Genomic DNA, 21043 nt, shown 5'->3' on the forward strand with positions numbered 1-21043 from the left:
TACCTGAAACTCTAAACAAATATTGTCATCTCAAATTATAATTTCAGTCAATTAAACTTTTAGTCCTATTTCAGACTCACTTTCAAACTTACTGTAATTACAACAGACTTTGAGCTGTTCATGAGACCCAAGATATTTATATATAGCAGGGGTTGTGTTACAAAGATGTGTTTATAAGAATGGCTGCAGGGTTTGTAAAGGAAATGCTGACAGACCCTTAAGTATAACAGTATAGTAACTGAGGTCAGTAGAGCTCAGATTAGGGTGTACTGTAGATGCTTTTTAATAGAGAAAAACTCTTATAAAAGAGCCCTATTGAAAAAAGAATTGCACTATGTAACATTTGCAAAAGTCTTGTTGATTGCTCAAATACTTCTGTATATTTAATTCATTTTCACTATATTATTCCCTGCCCTTCCTCTCAGATCTCGTGCCTGTAGTTGTTTTATGGGAATTACAGATCTCACAATGCTTATATTTATAATTTACTTCTTCCCACTACAAATACCTTTGATGATAATATACGGAACCCTACTGGTTGTAAGATATAGGATGACCATATATAAAAATACAAATTTTATGTGTGCATGTGTGTATAAAAGAAAGAATGCACGTAAGAAAAAAAGAACAAAAGTGATCTTAAAGATATCTCTAAAAGGCAGTTAGAAAGAATATTGAAAGTTTGAGGTGATAAAATCCAGTTTTCTAGTTTTTCATTATAACGTCAAAACATAAGGAAGTTTTCTCAGTTAAGCATTTCTTCTTAGCTTGCTAAGGTGAATAGAGTAGAAGATTATAAAGCATGTCAGGACAACGTGAGGCAACTGACAAAGAATGATTTTTTAATATGGGGCCAGATCTACAGCTGGTGTTAATTGGCGTATGGTTACTGGTAGAGGATCTGGCTTTTAATAGTATTTTAGATTTACTCTTCCTATGTAATCACCTCTTCTGATGTCATGATTGTACTATGTGGTTTAAATGAATGAAACAAAAGAAAAGTGCTTTCTAAAAACAATGGGCCAAATCTAGAAGACTTTACTCAGACAAAATTTTTATTTGCATCAGTGAGTGTTCTGCCTGATTAAGAATTGAATAAAAACCGAATCAGGGCTTTAAGATTTGGCCAGTTATATATAACACATTTCACTGTCAAGCACTTTTCAGTCATTACTTGATTAATCCCAAACCTAAATAGATCTGTTTGAGAAGTTCTGGGCGAACACTAGGGTAGAATGAGGCATATATTTGGATAGAAGGCAGTATCTTAATATGACACAGATATGTGCTGTACTGTCTCCTGCTTGTGTCTTTCTATGCTTTGCTGCACTGTGCAGCTGGAAAAAGTGTTATGTACTACTATATGGCTCCCCTCGTCCGTCCCCTCAACAAAAAAGGTTTATTTTGCTCCCTTCAGATTTCTTGCCAGTGTTGACAACTTTTGAGCATTAAAAAGTAAATGGAAAAGTAGCATCTTTTCTCTTTTTTCATTCAGGACAGAACAATGTTAAGCTCCAAACATTCAGATCCCCTGTCTTCATACTCTCCCTCCCCCCCCCCCCACTTTTTAACATCTAATATTGGATAGGAGCAACAGCAAGGTGCTTATCCAAAGGGTGAACTCTTTTCTTTCATTCATGCTTCTCCTGTTCCGTTAAGCCTGTGATGTTGTTGAAGAAATAGAAAAAGATGGGGAATTATAGCAAGGAAACTCAAACAGAAAAATTAAGAGAGAGAAAGAGTAAAGTGAAAAGAAGTGAAAGAGATTTAAAAAAAAAAACAAAGGGGGGTGGGGGAGGGCAGAAAACATGAGTGGTGATATTTGAAGAGAGGTGTGGGTTAGGGAGCAATGAGCATAAGGAAGGCAGCTTGGCTGTTCCTCCCCCTTTCCTAATCATAGCCCTTACTCACAGACAAAACTCCCTCCCTCTTTCATTCACTCACTCACTTTAGGCCAATCCGTCCTCTTTCTCTCTCTGTGTGTCTCTCTCCTACTCTGAGACAGAGTCAGAACTCTTCTCCCTGACAGCCACAAACATCTACAGCACTTACTGCATTCAGAGAGGGAACCTGCAAACAAAACTTCACAGAAAACTTTCTATTCTTGTTCCAGAGAATTTGCTGAAGAGGCGAGGGGAAAAAAACAAACATACAAACAAACAACAAAAAACCTGTGTGTGAAGAGAGAGGCAAAGCAGGGCCTTTTAAAAAGGGAATCACAACAACTTTTGCTGCCAGGATGCCTTTGCTTTTGAAGAGAGGATTTTTGTTGGTGCTTTGCTGGATTATAGCGAGGAGTTCTCCAACCCCAGGATCTGAGGGGCACAGTTCAGTCACCGGCTGCCCATCGTGTGCCCTTGCCACACTCTCAAAGGATGTGCCAAGCTCACAGCCTGAGATGGTGGAAGCAGTAAAGAAGCACATACTGAACATGTTGCACTTGAGGGACAGACCTAACATCACTCAGCCAGTGCCCAAGGCAGCACTTTTAAACGCCATAAAGAAACTCCACGTAGGAAAGGTGGGAGAGGATGGCTATGTGGAAATAGAGGATGACATTGGACGAAGAGCAGAAATGAATGAACTTGTAGAGCAAACTTCAGAAATCATCACATTTGCAGAATCAGGTGAGTGCTAGAAAAAACTACTGTAAAATATCTTTCTATGCCAGAACTGCAATTAACTTGTTTCTTCTCCCCAACAATAATATTTTCTGTACGATTATAGGGAGAAAGGGGAAGGGGGGGGGGGCGAAGGGAAAAGGACTGTAAAAGAATTTGATTCTACCTGCTTTAGTCTTGGCTACAGTTTACTTGCTTACACTTGCTAAACTCACACAGCCAAACAGTAAGGAAGCTATCTAACCAATCTTGAGCAGAAAGCCAGGCTGCAAAGGAATCTTTCCAAACCAGAGCAGTTGCATTGAAGTACTGGATCCTCGGTCTGATGGTGAAAGGGAAAGAGCTGCAACCTCTTAGAAAGTTTCTGACGAAAGAAAGGGATCAAAATACTATTTTTTAAAATAAACCTTCCTTGTTTAAAAAAAATACCCGTAGGTGTAACACCACATGGAGCATATTTAACTTAATACAAGTGGGAGGGCATTTTTGTTGTTTAATTAGCACAGCATCCTAGGCAATACATTGTTTCAGCGACTGTCAGATAAACTTCAATAGAACCAGGACAAATACTTGTAGATGATCCAATTTGTAATGCTGACCTTTGCATGCTGGAAAAAAAAAAAAAAAGGAAAGATTCTGTTCCTAAGTGCTCCCTGCCAAAGACTGCAACCTTGATAGTGTTCACTTTGAATTACTCTGCTCTCTTTAATTGGTAAGAATAAAATGTTCAGTGTATAGAATTTACTAACTAGTTGCTCAAAACCTCATCATGTGCCTATAGGAAACCGCTGTAACATTCTCCCCTAAATGAGTAGAACCAGAACTCAGTACAATGGAATATATGTGTATGCATATACATAAGATCGTCTACATCTTGCTATAGCTGTATCACCAATCTGGAGAGGTATGAAATCGCTAATAGCAACTCTTTTTATGATGCTGTCTAGCCAAAGAATTTTTCTTGTTGCCAAGACAGTTTTAAAAGAATGTCACTGTTTTGTTTGATATAGCATATGGTAGGCAAAGTATGCACAGGAACTCCAAGCATTTTTGTTTAAAAGTTTGCTGCGGCAGTATAAACAATTAAGACAACACTCAGAGTTTCCAGTCCTGAAAACCTGTTGACTCAGATGTTCTGTTTGCAGGCAAGCCACACACAGAAGTGTGCATGCTTTTAAGAGCAGACATTCCTGACGGCTGTATGGCTTCCAACTGTACAAGAAGCCCTTGCCTTTGGCGTCCTTGTCAATGCAGCCGTTATCAGTTCTTTCCCTGGGAAGAGTCATGCTTTTCTTCCCTTGTGTGCTCGCCATTTCAAACATTGGATAGAAGATCTCAGTGCAAGTGAACACTTGAAGCAGCTGTGGTTTTCTACCTGTTTAAGGAATGGACTTATAGAAGCAAAGAAATCGCTAGGCTAATGAGCAGACTTCCCACCTGGTTTTCAGCACCTCTCTCAAAGCAGAGCACATATGGAATGAATAGTGGTTTCTGTTCATCCTGTGAGTCCCAATTATTTGTAAACTCGTTATTGTCTTTCCTGAGCCCTGACGCAAAGGAATTCTGAATTTGATATATGCCTATTAAACACGACAGCCTTAAATTGCAACTCCTAATCCAATTGGCTTAGAGTCACATGATCAAAAAGAATTGTGCCATTGCCCACAGACTGGCCAATAGTCCAGCTGCCCATTTCTCTGTTAATAACTACTGAATGCTCACACAACCCCAGTTTGATTTACGTCCATATAATGATCAATACTAACAACAAAATTAATTTAACAAGATTTGTGGTATCTAGTTCTTTAGCAGAATGCAGGATGCAGAATTTTATTCTCTTGCCTTTTTGCTTCCATTGATGCACTCCACCTTCTTGGAGCCATGGCAGGTATCTTCTAAGAGATGTTTGGGGCCTTTTTTTCCATGTCAACTGGACATTTAGCTGGAAGGAGAGGAAGGGAATTTTTTTAAAAGTGTTTAATAAAGTAGACATGTACAAGAGTCTAGGTTTATAATGAAAAAAATTGACTTCCAGTAGGGAATAATATCTGTAGGATGGGGTCATTACTTCTAGTCACTTCTTTAACCTGCTGAACAAATAATTTTCCTCTATAAATTCAAGATCTATTAATAATACTTTACAGCTGAATAACCCTTTCCATCCATGGAGCTCACCGTGCTATCCAAACACTAATGATTTAATTCAGCTTGACATCAGCTCGCTGACACATACTCACTTGTAAAGATGGAGGTTAAATGCTAAAGCAGTATTATTTTCCCTACTGTGCACACGTGGAAACTGAGGCAAAGAGAATTCAAGCCACTTCTCTTAGGTTGTAAAAAGAAGTGTGTGGAAGAGCCAGGAACAGAACACAGATCCATGGGCAATCTAAAAACCACCATCATCTAAAAAGGAAGCAGTAGAGAGTCCATCAAAATGAATGGAAACTTGACACAAGTTATATCAACTAAATGCTGGTGAAAATAAGAGTAAGAATTTAGATTTTTGTTTGTGTGGGTATGACCTCACACAATCCTATCATACTTCACCCTTTCAGTAACTGTGGTTATTCTATACTCACAGGCATAAAAAGAGATAGTTCACTTTTCATTGTGAAATCGCCTCCAGCTATTGCACACAAATATACAATGAAAATGAAGTGTGCACACACTACTCTGTGCATCTATTCTGTTTTTCAAAATCTATATTCAAGCTGATGTTTCATAAAACAGAGAGACTAAAATGAAAAATAGTAGAGGATATAGATAAATGGGGGGCGGGCGGGGAGAGGCTAGAGTAAATGTATTGAACTCATCTAAAGCACAGGTGTCCTCATATCCTTGAGATCAGCAGAAGTCTTGGCAGGTACTTTTCACTGCTACAATTCCAGGCACATCTTTGTAAAACTAATGACCAAGAGTACTGGACAAAAGTTTATAAGAGAACCCTATTGTACCCTGGCATTCTAACAAATAAAACATGAAAATGATTTTCTACTTACATATCCAGCTAAGATTACTAACTGAGATTAGTTCTGCTAGGAGCATCCTTTTGCCAAAACTCTGCGGTTTACTTCAAGGTCTTAAAAGTTGTGTTAGAGAAAAGGGGGGAGGGGCAGACATATATGTTCTTGACAGGCATAGCCAACAAGTTTCCATTGCTTAGATAGCCAATGCTTATAAAATCTGGTTGGCTACTAACCCCTTTATTATTTTTTTTAAGTAGATAGCTTATTAGCCGGTCAACTACTAAACCCTGGGATAGTTCCAAGTGCATATACTGATCCTGGCAACTAAATCAGCACTGAACGGGGTTGCTAACATCAGCCACTGGGTAAGAGAGGGGAGTTATAAGCATTGAAATCCCAAAGGTTGTTATTCGAGATATCAAGAATAAATGAGAATTGTGATAGCTATTCACATCCGTTTTACCTTTTTTCGTCATTTCATGTCAAATTTAGACGTGAATTGACTTGACAGTAAAGACTCAGATGTCTCTTTTCCTAGATAGATAGCCAGCCCTGGCATTAAGAGCAAAGTGTTTGGTGGGGATGAGGGGGGAAGAAGGAGGATGGGTCATTTATCCCTCTTAAATTGTTTAATCAATTGCCTTTTTAAAAGAAGCTTATTTAAGTGTATATCCTTCTGTGCTCAGTAAAGCACTCAATGGCCACAAGAGGGCACAACTCTTCCAAAGGCTTTTCAGTTCATGCATGTTAACCTTCCTGCAAGCTGCTGTTTTACCTAATTGGATCCTGAATCCCAAAGATCTTTGTGCTTATCTGTAGCCTCTGAGTGGAGATCTTGTTTCTCCCATCTAGTTTAAAAGGCAGAAATTCACTGGAGTGGAAGATTACCGGAAAAATAATGTGATGTAAGGAAACAGGCAAAGGAAGGGAAAAAGATAAATCTGATAAATTGGTGGATGCTTACTTTCTTGAAATCTAGAGATCAAAAATGATTATATTTTTTTAAACAGACACTGAGAAATGTGACCGTGAATCATCATCTGAGCTGATTTTATCACATTTTTTCTAGTGCAATCTCCTTGGCTTTTAGAAAACAAATCTCTTTCCCCTTGGTTTTTTTTCCCCACTTTGGCATACTTTATCAAAGATTCCAAGTCTAACAAATGAAAGCAAATTACTTCCAAGAGAGGAAAACCCCTCTTAATTAAATGCATTTTACTGAAACAAAATGAGAAGCTTCTCTAGGGGTTGGGGTGGTTGCGAACAGTTTAAGAAAGTGCAGGTGAATCCAAGAAGGAGAGAACTAGTCTAGAAAAGGTATCTGAGAGAGCATTACTGTGCGTGCAGACATGTATGCACTTGTGTCTGCAAATACAGCTGGGTACATGTGGGCACACATTTTGCTTGTATATATGCATAAGTGTGCCTATGTATTTTTATGTAGATGTATGTGCCAGGGCATGCGAGCCTGGGCATGTGTGTGCATGAATTTGTGTGTGTAGTGTTTCTGGGTAAATGGACATGGGTGCCTGGATAAATGTATGTGCATGCACGTCCGCAGGCATGCCTATGTACAAATGGATGCCGATCAGCGTACATGTGTATATAAACTGGCCTGTAGGCATAAATGTGTGCATAGATCTGTGTCCGGGTGCCCTTAAATGTGGACATGTGTATTTGTAAGTGTGAAGTCAATATTGTTTGTGGTAACAGAGCTTTAACAGTGTAATTTAAGGTCAAATGCTAATTCATTTGAAGCCAGTGGAAATTTTGCTATTCACCTCAATAAGCTCAGGATTTGGCCCTTACTGCACAAAAGTGCAATATTTGTATGGAAAGAGTGGCAGCTTAGAATTCAAATCTGCGGTATTATTAACAACACACAAATTGTTCTTTTGTCTTCTACAGTACAATGAACCATTTTAACTTAAGATTACAAAAACCTTACTGGTGAAAGCACCCCTACAACTCCCTTGAAAACACACAAACACACAAAACCTCATGAGGGAAGATTTTTAACTCTAGTGAAGGAACTCTATGTTGTAAGTGCAGAATGTCTCCTTTTTGGATAATAAGTAACATGTTAATTTATGATAGAATAAAATATGAGTCAGTAGAGCTGAATTTACTCAAATTTCAGATGAGATGACCTTGCTGGTACCTTTTCTGTTGGCCATTTCATGAACATTTATGGGAATGGGTTTTTGTTCGCATGAACATTTCGGGAATGACTGTTCTTCCTGCAAATACCTGTATTCGCCTGTAGACAAGAGTATGTGAACATGAATACAAGGTATTTGCTATTTGCACCAGAATTGCTCTTCCCTTGTTTAAAGAGTTACAGTTATCCAGTCCAGGAGCAGAAACACAATCCTGTGACTTAGGTGACCAATCACACGTGAATCATAGAATATCAGGGTTGGAAGGGACCTCAGGAGGTCATCTAGTCCAACCCCCTGCTCAAAGCAGGACCAATCCCCAATTTTTGCCCCCAATCCCTAAATGGCTCCCTCAAGGATTGAACTCACAACCCTGGGTTTAGCAAGCCAATGCTCAAACCACTGAGCTATCCCTTCCGTGAAGAATAATAAATAATTGGAGAGAATCACTGTGACTGATCCGTAGACTGAAATACATCCACATAAATTGCCATTGAATAATCATGAATAATGAAAAAATTGTAATAATCAGTCTGCTTAGGGATAGTTGCCAGACAGATAACAAGGCTAAATTCACTGGATAAACTGTGACCAATTCCTCTAGCTCTAGTGGTCACTCATTAGTAAACCTTTCAAGCAATTATCTCTCAACCACACTCTTCTCTTCATTCGCTCCAGAAGAACCTTTCTATTAACCTATTTCTTTTTCTCTGTCTCCCGGGGAACGAAAATGAGGAGTAAAGAGAAGGATGCTTTTGAATGTAATTACAGATTGGCACACTGTACAAATCGTCCCCCTCCCCCCAAAATCTAAACATAGGCAGTAGTAAAGTTAGCAACTTAAAAAAAAAAAGAAGCTTGCTTTATAGGGAAAAATAGTTCACTTACAGTATAACATAAAAATGACTCAAAATGAAACAGTAACGAAGAATGGAAATTTAAAGTCACAAAGCTCTCTTACACAGTGAACATTTTTCCATGGCCAATTTAAATACCGTGTATTAAGAGTAAGCTCCACTATAATGGTAGGAAGTATAATTGCTTTCATGGTTGGTGGTTGGGCCTGGGAGGGGGGAAACAAAGACTTAACCATTTAATAACATTTGGTTAAGGAAAAACCTGCTATAAATGTACTATCATTTTTTTCAAAAAGAAAAGGAGGACTTGTGGCACCTTAGAGACTAACCAATTTATTTGAGCATAAGCTTTCGTGAGCTACAGCTCACTTTTCCACAGTATGAATCCGATGAAGTGAGCTGTAGCTCATGAAAGCTTATGCTCAAATAAATTGATTAGTCTCTAAGGTGCCACAAGTACTCCTTTTCTTTTTGCGAATACAGACTAACACGGCTGTTACTCTGAAACCTGTCATTTTTTTCAAAAAGATCTTCTGAGATGTACAATTTAGGCCCTACCTGTGTAGGTGCACACAGCTTAAACTCAAACTCAGGGCCCTATCCTGAGGCACAGTGTAAATCCTAAGTCAGAAGGCTGGAACTGCATACTAAGGTACTGCAACTTGGCAGAAGTGAGGAAAGGAATCATGAGCCTCAGAGTGCACTTTAACACCTGCAATCCTGTGGCTTCTATTGAGAGACCTAAGAGGGAGTAGTAAATGCAGCCCCATGCAGAGATTTGCTGTGTGGGTCCACAAACCGCCTGGACCCACTGGCAAACCCCTGTTTATCTGTGACATGCCTCCTTTCCTTTTGCATTCTCCTGGGGGACACCAAGCACACAAAAGCCAATTCTGAAGAATGAAGAGGTTTCAAAGTCCCCCACCTCCCAGCTCTGGCATGGGTTTTTCTAGTGATTTGCCACCTTCCCTGTCCACTCACCCCCATTCCATGCAGTCAAAAAAAATTAATTCTTCCGTATTAGGTCATTATACACAGACATAAGCAGCCTTATGATTGCCCTTCCAGTTTTTGCAGCTGGGTACGTGGAGGATTTAAACGCATCCTTCGTTCCCATTACATGTTCAGGCTCCTGTCCTTAAAGGTATGCAAACAATATTGAAGGGCAAAAGATGATAGCAAACTCTCATTAAAATATCAAATAGTATTGTTCTATTTCCCTCCCACTGAATAATTCCTTCCTTATAAAAGCTTTTACCACATAACATAGGCAATTAATGTTTTATTTTTCACTTTTCTCCACAACTTTTGCCAACATATTTAGCTTTGCTAGAAGATTCCTGTTTGCTCTTTAGAATCAGGACCTTCTTTGTGGCAGAGACCAGCCACAGCTGGGAAGCAGAGATGTGGAATCAGATGCAAACAACCCCAATGTTTTGTTAAGTAAGGGGTGAAAGGCACTCAGACCTGGGGTTCTGGAATAAGCACACCTCTCCTATCTCTAGCACTTTCTCCTGTGATAACACAATCTAATATTTTGAGTATAGCTCAGAAGCACTGAAGGGATGAAGGGGTCAGCAGTGTTGGATTGTGGGGTTTTCCACATGAATCAGGCAGGAGGAGCAGGGTGATTAGAAATGGAAAAAGTCGCTTGAAAATCAGCCACAGCAGACAAGGAAATACAAAAAGAGGACAACGAAAGTATTGCTGTGAGCTTGTGATGAAATGATACCACCCAAAACATTTAGTGAGATCTCTTTTGCACTTTCAGTTATCAGACAGACTACAGCATGCTTTTTCATTAGAAGGCAGTGTACATTTCCAAAGCATTACGCAAGGTTTTTAACTGAAGCTAAATCCCTGAGCAACGTTTGGGGGAAAACAGGACTGCAGAATTTCTAACCTAAAACACTTGAGATGTGATTCCTCTTCAGATATTTATGGGGCTTTTTTTAAAAAAAAGACTCTTATATGGTGAACGTTCATTCACATTGGGCCAACTCTTGCGGTCTTAACTCAACTTTTACTCAGGCAAAACTCTCACTGACTACAATGAGAGTTTGCCCGAAAGAGGGACTTTGTACAAACCAAGTTAGGACTTCAGTATTTGTACTGTTAGTTCTTTCTCAGAAGCGGATTACAAAAGATCATAGTTAGCTGATTCGGGATTTGGGGTGAATTCAAGAGAGTTTTGATTTTTCCCCACCACTATGTTAATTTTCCCTCCAGCTTTCTTCCATACCGGCCTCCTGAAAAGGGACCTAAAAAAAGGTTTCTTTAACATTATAGAATTTTCTACTAAACAATGTGGGCTTGAGGACTGCATAGAAATATTTTTTCATACAAAAGCATTAGGACCGTTTGACTTTTTTGCATCTCCTTCTTTCCTTGGAATTTAAATCCATAGTTCTTAATGTTGGTATGCTGTATGGCATTAGACTTCATCTTATGTTACTTTGCAACAGCAGTTCAGACGTGAGATAAGGTAAAAGCACTGAAAGTCTATTCAAATAATAATTCATGCTGTATTATTCAATTTTTTTTATTACTACTAGGGATTTAATTCAACTTTTAGAAATATGGGGACTTATGAAAAACGAATTTTAAAAGATCCAGAGATTTTGTGTCTTTCATGCAACATCTGTCCAAACTGAGTAACTAAATTGTTACACATACTACTCATCAGCCTACAATCTACTTATGGAATTATGTCACTTTATAATTATTCTCAGCTCCCATTATAATGCTCAGAACAGAAATGTTAAATATTGCATCTTGACACCTAAGAGTATTAAGTAACCCTTTAATAAGTACTTTCTTTATAAAGCCCCTTTCTCATTATACATTAGAACCAAAAGCCTAGATTTGAATTCCCTTAAATTTAGAGGTGTTTCATATCTAGATCCAGATCCAAATCCAAACCTGGAGCATAGTTACACTACTCTAAATGCTTTGCTCAGAAGTGCAGGCGCATAATGAAGGGGGTACGTGCATCATATAACTTGAGAGATAGACCATATAAGCCACAAAATTCAATTCCTAATCCAGAACTCTTGCACATTTTGGGGTGCTCTGATTTAGGTTTTGGTTTGGCCCATTACAAAGACATGGGCAAGCTATAAAGTTGGAGTCCAGATCTGAACTTTTCCAAATTTCTGGCATATATGGAGTTTTGGTTAATGCCCATCTGTATCAAAAACTTTCTGCACTTATAAAGCAGACAGCTTTGCCATAGTTTGTTTACTGCCCAAATGGAAACATGAGCACCAGACATGCAATAGCAAAAAGGGCTAACTCATCTCCTTTTAATCACTATCCAGTGACTGTCATTCTCAGAAAACCTCACATCTCAAAGCTTTTGTCAGCTTGGATTGGCACGCTAGAACTCTCTGGTCTCTTTTCCCAAAACTTCTTACAAATTTTAAGTGAGAAAAGATACACCTCTGAAAGCAGTACCTTACCCCACAGTCCTGTTTAATTCCGTGAGAACCACATTTAACCCCCTTTGGAGACAGGTATCAGCAAAGTCGATGGGAAACAATACAATCCATATGTTTTTCTGTCCCAAGGACAGTTCAAGTCCACAATTTCATACTCTCACTGGGAAGGAAAACAAAAACAAAACAGTGTGCCCTCTGGCACACAGTAATTTAGAAATTACTGTCTCTTTGACCTGGGAATTCCATCTGGAGAAGCTGAAGATCTCTGTATCAGAAAAAAGAAAGAAACAGGTAGCTAAGAAGGCAGCGTGGGCTGCTCACAGGGTTTTAGCAGCCAGGAACTCTTGAGTTCTTACATTCACACAGGGCATCCTCTGTGGCCATAGGCAACTCACTTAAACACTGTCTCTCAGATTCCCCATCTAGGAAATGGGGATACCTCTGAGGGGTGTTGTGAGAACTAATGAGAACAATTAATGATTGTTTGTGGAATTCTCTGATGAAGAAGAGCCAGGATCAACAGCCTCGCTGATGCAATAGCCCTTTTCAAGTGACCTTTTTGATGCTTTGGTCCTACCATTTCAGTCTTGATCAGTGGTTGCCCTTGATACCCTACCTCACATTGAAAAGTACCTCACTCCACACTTGTGGAGCAAGGTGTTATGCAGTTTGAATAAGGGTTCAGAATCTGTCCCTATCCATTTTAAAGTTTTACAACTATAAATTCCAAACATCTGCTGCCTGTCCATCCTGCCCCATAGAGAAAACACTTTGCCCCCAGAGTGCTGGTCTTCTCTTTCTCTAGAAAAAAAAAAATCCAGCTTTCCTACAAATCATAATGCCATAGTCTTAGACACAAACAAACCATCTCAGATGTTTAAAAAAAAACAAAAACATCCAATTCATTCTCTCTTAACTACTTCATGCTTTAGCGATCAAATCATAAAACAGTCCTCACCGTTCACTTTAACTTCTGCCAGGGATATGAGGTCTGTATCAAAGAAACTCCCCCTCCTCAGCATAATCATCATCACTGGCATCCCAGCAAGTTTATATAGTTATGCCAGAGAACCTTCCCCAGAAGGTTCTTTAGCTCATTTCTTGGTGGATTTGCTATTACTATAATCACAACGGGCACACTGTGTTAAATTAAGAACAGAATCTATAGCTAGTAGTCCAGTAGAATTAAGCATCTGGCTGCAGAACACTAAGCCATGCCTGAAATGTATAGATCTGTGAATCTCTCAATGCTAAGAGAGATATTTAAGTATTGCTAGGTTTCTGAAACTATTGGCATATACTTCCTTGGTGTAAGAACTTAATGAAGAACGATGATGATGTATAGGGGCCAGATCCTGCTTCCTTTGGCAAATCCCCCATTGACTTCTGTGGCCATGGATCTAGCCCCCCAGTTTTTATCACTAGACACAGATTTTTATGTGTATTATATATTTTCATGGCCTTTTTTAAAAAAAAAAAAAAAACAGCGGTTACTTGCCCTGTCAGTTAATAGCAATCACAAGAGAAAGCCAAGCAAAACTAACCCCTACACACCAAGTAATGCCCATTTGTCATTAAATGCACTGCATGAATTCACATGTATGATTAATGCTCCCAAAACAAAATTTTATATGATAAAAAAATAGGAAAACCAATACTTCAGTAAATAGAGAATTTCTAGTGCAAGAAAAGGTAACATCAAAGAGATGTGGGAGACAGAGGGGGTTAGCAAGGCACAGTAGGGAACACTCAGAATATTAAATAGAAACATAACTTAGGGAATTTTATTCTTCTGGTGACAATAAAAACTTATCAAAGGAATGAAAAATACATACTAACCGGTTCTTCCCATCTGTTTTTATTTATCAACTTCAGGCACCGCAAAGAAAATGCTGCACTTTGAGATTTCCAAGGAAGGCAGTGACCTATCGGTAGTGGAGCATGCTGAAGTGTGGCTCTTCCTGAAAGTCTCCAAGGCCAACCGAAGCAGAACAAAAGTGACAATCCGACTGTATCAACAGCAGAGACAGCCCAAAGGCAACTCTGAAGGAGCAGAAGAAATGGAGGATGGAGAGCTGAAGGGTGATAAAAGTGAGACTCTCATCTCTGAAAAGATGGTGGACACCCGTAAAAGTACCTGGCACATCTTTCCTGTCTCCAGTAGTGTGCAATACCTGTTGGACCAGGGAAAGAGCTCCCTTGATGTGCGGATTGCCTGTGACCAATGCCAGGAGACTGGAGCCAGTCTGGTGCTGCTGGGCAAGAAGAAGAAAAAGGAAGATGATGGGGAAGGGAAAGAGAAGGAAGTTGGAGAATCCACAGTAGAAGAGGAGAAAGAGCAGTCACACAGACCTTTCCTGATGATGCTTGCCCGGCATTCAGACGACCGCCTGCACAGACGACGGAGACGGGGCCTGGAGTGCGACGGCAAGGTCAACATCTGCTGCAAGAAGCAGTTCTTCGTCAGCTTCAAGGACATTGGATGGAGTGACTGGATCATTGCTCCCACAGGTTATCATGCCAACTACTGTGAAGGTGAGTGCCCCAGCCACATAGCGGGCACATCTGGTTCATCATTATCCTTCCACTCCACGGTCATCAACCATTACCGCATGAGGGGCCACAGCCCCTTCTCCAATCTCAAGTCATGTTGTGTGCCCACCAAGCTACGGCCAATGTCCATGCTATACTATGACGATGGGCAGAACATCATCAAGAAGGACATTCAGAATATGATTGTGGAGGAGTGTGGCTGCTCATAGACACACACCCACACCGAGGGCCTCCTGTCTGTGTGGAGAATTGAAAAGAAGCTGCAGTAGAGGAAAGACCCGGCTATGGTTTAATCTTTCCAAATCAAACAAATTTAAAACAAACAAACAAACAAACAAAAGATGGAGTTCAAAAAGATTACAGACAGACAAAGGAAGAAAAAGAGTGCATAAACAAACAGGGCTTGAATGAGAAATTTTTTGAATAGCAGTGTGGCGAGGGAGATTCCCCTTCCTTTCAATATGTTCCATATTTTATTATATAGTATGTTAAACATTATTTGTTACAAGGGGAATTGTGTTCCCTCTCCTAGTTACCCATCAGTTCAAGCCCTGGTAGCAGCTTGCCTAACCTGCAGCAATTTGGACTCTGAGTCCAAAACGGCATTGAAAATCCTAGAAAAGCCATGTGTATGAACACTACATTCACTGGCACTTTTCCCTCTCCCCTCCCCCCAATTTACCAAGGACATAATGAGAGTGTATGTACTGTATGTATGTTTGTGTGTGTGTGTGTGTGTATATATATATATATATGCCTGTGTGTGCATGTGTGTGTTTACACGAGCACACACACACAAATACACACATACATATGTGAACACACACACACAAATACACACATACATATACTTACTTATGTTGGTAAAGGGACAATATTGCGCAGGTGTTCACACCTTCATCTTCTGCACTACATTTGCAAAAAAAAAAAACCCCACAAAAAACAAAAAAACAACAAAAAAGAAGAAAAAAATGAAAAAGAATGAAAGAAAGAATACAAAGTTACATTTCGTTAAGGTGCTTACAACATTAGAACTATGCAACCTATTTGGTTTGAAACTGTTTACCTGAGAGAGAAAGAAAAAAAAAAAAAACAGAAAGACTTTATTTAATGGAAGTAACTTTTTTTTTGTTTCAATGAGAGATACTTGAAAGGAACATGTTTGTCCAGTTACTGGAGCCGAACATTTCTATATTTTGTAAAAAAAAAAAAAAATTTTTAATCGTTTACTATTTGCACTACAATGGTGTTTGACCTGTCTAATCTTTATTTAACAAGTATATTCGAGGGAGGTTGATTGGGAGTAGGAGGGGTTGAGAGCTGCACTTATTGTGGGCTATACAAGAACTGCTACAGCACACAAAATAGTTATTTATATTATAATAATTATTATTATTTTGTACCTTTAAAAGAATAGAGACATACACCAAAGACATTTATGTGAGCCTCTAAACAGTCTGTTTGTGGTTGGTACCGGTCATAAGTAATAAGTCAGGGTTTAGATTAATGGGACAATGGGGTTGATTACATTCAGGCTGATATACTACCATTAACTAGTTTAATTGAAATATTGCCCAAAACATAACAGTGGGATCTGGGTTTAGCTGCGGATTTCAAACTGCTAGAAAGTCCTGGGTGCTTGAGTCCAGGATTCTATTTCAGACCCATCTATGGTATAATTGTTACTCCTTTCACATTCATGACACTAAGACTTTTCCCTGATGTACAGCAGCTGTACATTGTAGGAAAACAACTTCATACAAGGGGGATATATATATATATATATATATATGTATGTGTGTGTGTGTGTGTATATATATATATATATGTATATATACACACATGTTATAAGCACTTCAGGCTTCACCCTAATGTTCTTAAAGCAATGAATGTTTGTGTGCAAAGCACAGTGTATTAAAAGATTATTTTTTTAATGAATTGAAAGGAACACATTTAAAACAATCCCTCGTAACAAGAAATCTAAAGCTCCAGTGAACCACTTAGCAAGATCTGATGTCACCCTGCATGCAGCTTTGGGCCCTCTCCACCCTCACACCTGTAGAACACAGAGTAAAATTAAAGCAATGGTATTATTTCTATTTCAAATGCAGTCTTTAATAACAGACTGGCTGTCTCAACCATCGCTCTCCAGTCTGGCGACTCTTGATGAGTTTGCACACTATAAGACCTAATTTTCAGTGTCAACACCTAACCTGAAGGGTCCAACCCATAGGGCATAGGTAGATAGGTTTTTAAAATTCTATCACTGTCATATTTAAAAGAATGCTGAAGTAAAAACATTTGTTGTTGGGTAGGGGAAAAGGTTAGAGGGAATGGGAGAAACCTTAAGGCCTTGTCTACACTGAGTTTGGAAACCGTGAGGCCTGATGCTGCAAGTTCTTACCCGTGTGAGTAAAGGTTTGCAGGACCAAGCCCCCATGTTAGCAACATCCTAGTGAGCTGTGCTTAAAAAAACACTTCTTGCTAGAAAAGCACGAATATGGTTCCCCCATCTTGGCGACAGCACGGTTTGTAAAAAAAACAGTTTTATAGCACAATTAAGCCCTGTCGACATTGGACAGGGATACAGCGTGTTAGCACCTTTATGGCAAGAACCATGTTTAAGAAGTGTAATCAGGGCCTTCATTTTTGTCAGCCAAAACTCCGTGTGTGTGTGTGTGGGTGGGTGTGGGTGTACCCACGTTTGTATGAATCGATTGAGATTTTTAAAAAAAAGGAAAAAAAATTCCTCTGTTGACTAAATATCAATGTATGTGCTTATAGCTAAGTTTTCTATCTAATTTATTCATAGTATTTAGATTGCATAGTACAGCTAATGGGTTATACATTTATGTACTTTTTATACGATGCATTTTTTACAGACTTGTTTGCAGTTTGCAAAAAAAAATATCTTTGTAAAAATTGTAACAATTAGGTAAACACTAAATTTGTCACTAAAGTATTCTATAAGATATCAAGGCTTTCTGATTTAAATTTTTCCCAGGAGTTTGTATTTTTCTTTAAGGGGTTACTAACTGCCAATGGAAAAAAGAATACATAAATAATTTCTCTTTACAAATTAAACAAACCAAGTGCCTGATCTTGCATCCATTGAAGTGAGTGGCAAAATTACTACTGATTTCAATAGGAGGCAACTCGGATTCTGGAACACTGGAGGCCTGATCCAAAGTTTATTGAAGTTAGTGAAAAGATTCCCATTGACTTCAATGGGCTTCAGATCAGGCTCTAAAACTGTACATCTAGCCCTCCTGGAAACCTTGTTCATGTCAGTAGTCCCATTGACTTCTCAGACTGGGGCTTAGCTTTGGTCTATTGCAAACAGTGTGTGGGGAGAGAAACTGTATTTGCATGAATGATGCCACATCCAACACCAACTAGCTCCCACTTACATGAGACTATAGAAATGTTTTGTGAACCAATTTACAGCATGGTTAATATCTGCTAGCATATGCTATTTTTAAGTTTGATTAGATAGCAACTGCTGGCATGAACTCCAATCCTTCTGCCATTAAAGACAATGGCAAAACTCCCATAAACTTCAATTGGAGTAGGATTGGGCTCATGATTTTCCTGGCCAGAGCAGACAGAGTCTAATTTTAAAAAAAAAAAATTAATGTAGTATAGCTCAAAAAGCCAACTCCCTCCACAAGTTTATATGTGGTGAAAGGGGACTGGTTCTGGAAAACATGAAACTAGCATGAGAAAATTCTCAAGTGAGGAAACAAAAGAGGATTTTAGATGTGGTGGGTGGGTTACATGATATACATATTGGAAAGAGTGGGAGGTTTTCAAGTCAATAAGTAACTATTCCCAAGCCCTGCTCAGTAGCTTGAATTCATATGTACGCCCTGTTTCCAAATTTTAAAAAGTTCTCTCCCTTCAATCTCTAGACTCAATCATGGGGTTTTGATTTGTGGTCAGAGTTATTTAAAGAAGAGGGAAATGAAAACCTATATGATAAAATAAAATCAGAAACTGGGATGTTAATCAAGACTGACTGATCAACCCCCTCCCCCCCCTAATAATTTGGTTTAATTAAATCTACAGGTCCTCAAAATAGCATTATAAATTGCTACCACATTTGACAAGTTCTTTGAGGGGATGTGATCTTGAAAATAATCTCTCTTTTTAGGTAGCAGCATAGTAAAAGAAAAGAAAAAGAAAAGGCTTTTAAATGCTAATGTATTCCCCTCCATATAAGCCACTCCTTGTGAAACTGAAAATTAAAAATAAATTTCTTCAATATCTCTCCAGCCCTCGTGCTGTAAAATGTCTCAGACCTTCCAAAATGCTGCCCCCTTCCTTGTTTTTTTTTTTTTTTTTTTAAATCTACAAATGTCAGATATTAACAGTACATCCAACTTGGAGAACCTGTTTTAAGTACAACATTGAGATATGTATTAGTGAGGACAAATGTATTTATCTGTGATTGTCTGGGGCTTTAGTAAAAGGAAAGGCTTGCAGATAGTTATGATTCCTTTTGGGATTTTTCTGCACTTACATTTCACAGCAGAATGCTGATCTAGGGCCGCAACTTGTGCCCATTGAAGGGAATGGGAGTTTTGCCATTGACTTCAATAGGAGCAGTCCTTTAACAATCACTGTAAACTAGTACTCATAAATCCCCATAAATCAAGTTAATTTACGTGTAAAACTACAAACTTGAGGTGAGATTACCAGCATCGTCTGAGTCGGAGAAGCTTAATCACCCATAGAAGTCTATATGCTAAATAAAAAAATGAAGGGCTACTCTTACTCCAAATAGTCCTATTGAGCTCAGTGGGGACACACATTTAGTAATTACTACTCAACATGAGGAACTGTGGCAGAATCTGTTCCTAAAATGTAGATAAAAAGGCATGTGTTGGAGTTATTAAAACCTTTAAATTAAACCTCACGTTAACCATAATCAATAATATGGGTCAATGTAAGAACCAGTTTCTGATCCACTTGCTAATATTTAATAGAGCCTTATTCCACAACTGGTGCCATTGCCTTTGAAGGGACTACTTGTGGAGTAATGTGCTATGCAGTCTGAGTAAGAGAAATAGGATTTTGGTCTTATATGAACAATTACAATTCATATTTCCATGGGCAGAAACAAACAACTTCTGGGTTATATATCAATTTCTTTTTGAGATACAATGAATTTGTGTTAATTCTTAATGGGGGTTGGTATTTAAACACTTTGAAAACCATATACTGATGATGGGTTGAAGATATATATGTATATGTATATATGTGTATTATATATATCTACTATATATATATGTACACCCACCCCCAGTATAGATATACATATATATAAATTATGAAAGCCAAGATATTATGAAGCCTATTTTGTTTTTATCATTTTGTGTTTTGTTGTTGATATTATTATTATTATTATTATTATTATTATTTTGCATATTACATGCAGTGCTTTAACCAATGTCTGTTTGGCTAATGTAATTAAAGTTGTTAATTTATATGAGTACATTTCAACTATGTCAATGGTTTCTTAATATTTATTGTGTAGAAGGACTGTTTTTTAAATTTACAATATGTTTAAAGAGGTAACAGTTTGATATGTTCTCATTTGTTTATATTAGAAGTTATTTATTTCCACAGCATTCCCTCTGATATTTTGATATTTGACGGCATGCTACCTATACTTTGTACAGTTAGTGGGCAGTATTCATCAGCTCCCAGTAGATTCTTAGGCCTTACATTAAATAAAAGACCTGTTTGGGGATTTTTATTTTAAATCTTTCTTATTGGTTTGCCAGGAATAACTCAGCGCACTAACTGTCAGATACTTTGCCTGCGTGACCAATTTATTCCTACTGTAATCGCCTGAGACAGAGGACCAAAGTTGTCCCTGGTGTAAGTCCAACGACTTCAGTGAAGCGACATCACAGATGAATTTGGCTTACAGAGAGAGAATGTCTGTGCTGCAGGGGAATGCAAGGGAAAGGCAGAGCCAGAGAAGAGGAAGCGTCTTTGCATGGGGAAGGGATTGTCATGTGTTCAAAATGTTTGGGTCCGGTACAATTTTATTTTACAGCGTTCCTTTTGTTATCTTGCTCTTTCCCTCCATAACAACAGCAACAACACAAGTGAAATAAATAAAGGGAGTTTCACTGAGCTTTGTGTACTCGTCCCTTACTATGTATTCCTGGTTGGGAGAGCGGGGAGCTGGGAAAATAACAGAAAAAAGGGAGACAAAAACATGCCTTCTAGTGTAAAACAGATCTTAAAGTTGGGAATTCTACCATCACTACCTATTAATTCAAGTACATGATCCCAGGGATGATGGGATTTTTTCATTCTTTCATTTTTTAGCTAGTGGAAGATACCCAAGTATGAAAAAGAAAGCAAAGCACATCTGCTCATTTTGAGACTGTTAATTCTTCCATGACATATTTCTCTGCAACTACAAAA

General features: G+C 38.5%; 1 protein-coding gene across 2 annotated transcripts; it reads left to right on the forward strand.

The window, feature by feature from the left end:
* Positions 1–1922: 1922 nt before the first annotated feature.
* INHBA (inhibin subunit beta A) lies at positions 1923–20732 on the forward strand. 2 transcript variants are annotated; one of them, XM_074943244.1, is made up of 3 exons: positions 1924–2627; positions 13922–14581; positions 20389–20732. In XM_074943244.1, the coding sequence occupies exons 1-3, from the start codon at positions 2240–2242 to the stop codon at positions 20457–20459; spliced, it is 1119 nt and encodes a 372-aa protein (XP_074799345.1). In that variant the 5' UTR covers positions 1924–2239; the 3' UTR covers positions 20460–20732. The 2 variants fall into 2 exon arrangements, with proteins under 2 accessions (XP_074799344.1, XP_074799345.1); XM_074943243.1 differs by lacking the exon at positions 20389–20732 and having other exon boundaries at positions 1923–2627; positions 13922–17305.
* Positions 20733–21043: the final 311 nt, after the last annotated feature.

Source organism: Natator depressus, chromosome 2 (genome assembly GCF_965152275.1).
Source record: "Natator depressus isolate rNatDep1 chromosome 2, rNatDep2.hap1, whole genome shotgun sequence".
NCBI classification, from domain to species: domain Eukaryota; kingdom Metazoa; phylum Chordata; order Testudines; family Cheloniidae; genus Natator; species Natator depressus.

What these genes read in the sequence shown, in the direction of transcription:
- INHBA (XM_074943243.1), top strand. Translation starts at nt 2,240, where the DNA reads ATGCCTTTGCTTTTGAAGAGAGGATTTTTGTTGGTGCTTTGCTGGATT. An exon ending in CATCACATTTGCAGAATCAG is followed by an intron (nt 2,628 to 13,921) that starts GTGAGTGCTAGA and finishes TATCAACTTCAG; the next exon opens with GCACCGCAAAGAAAATGCTG.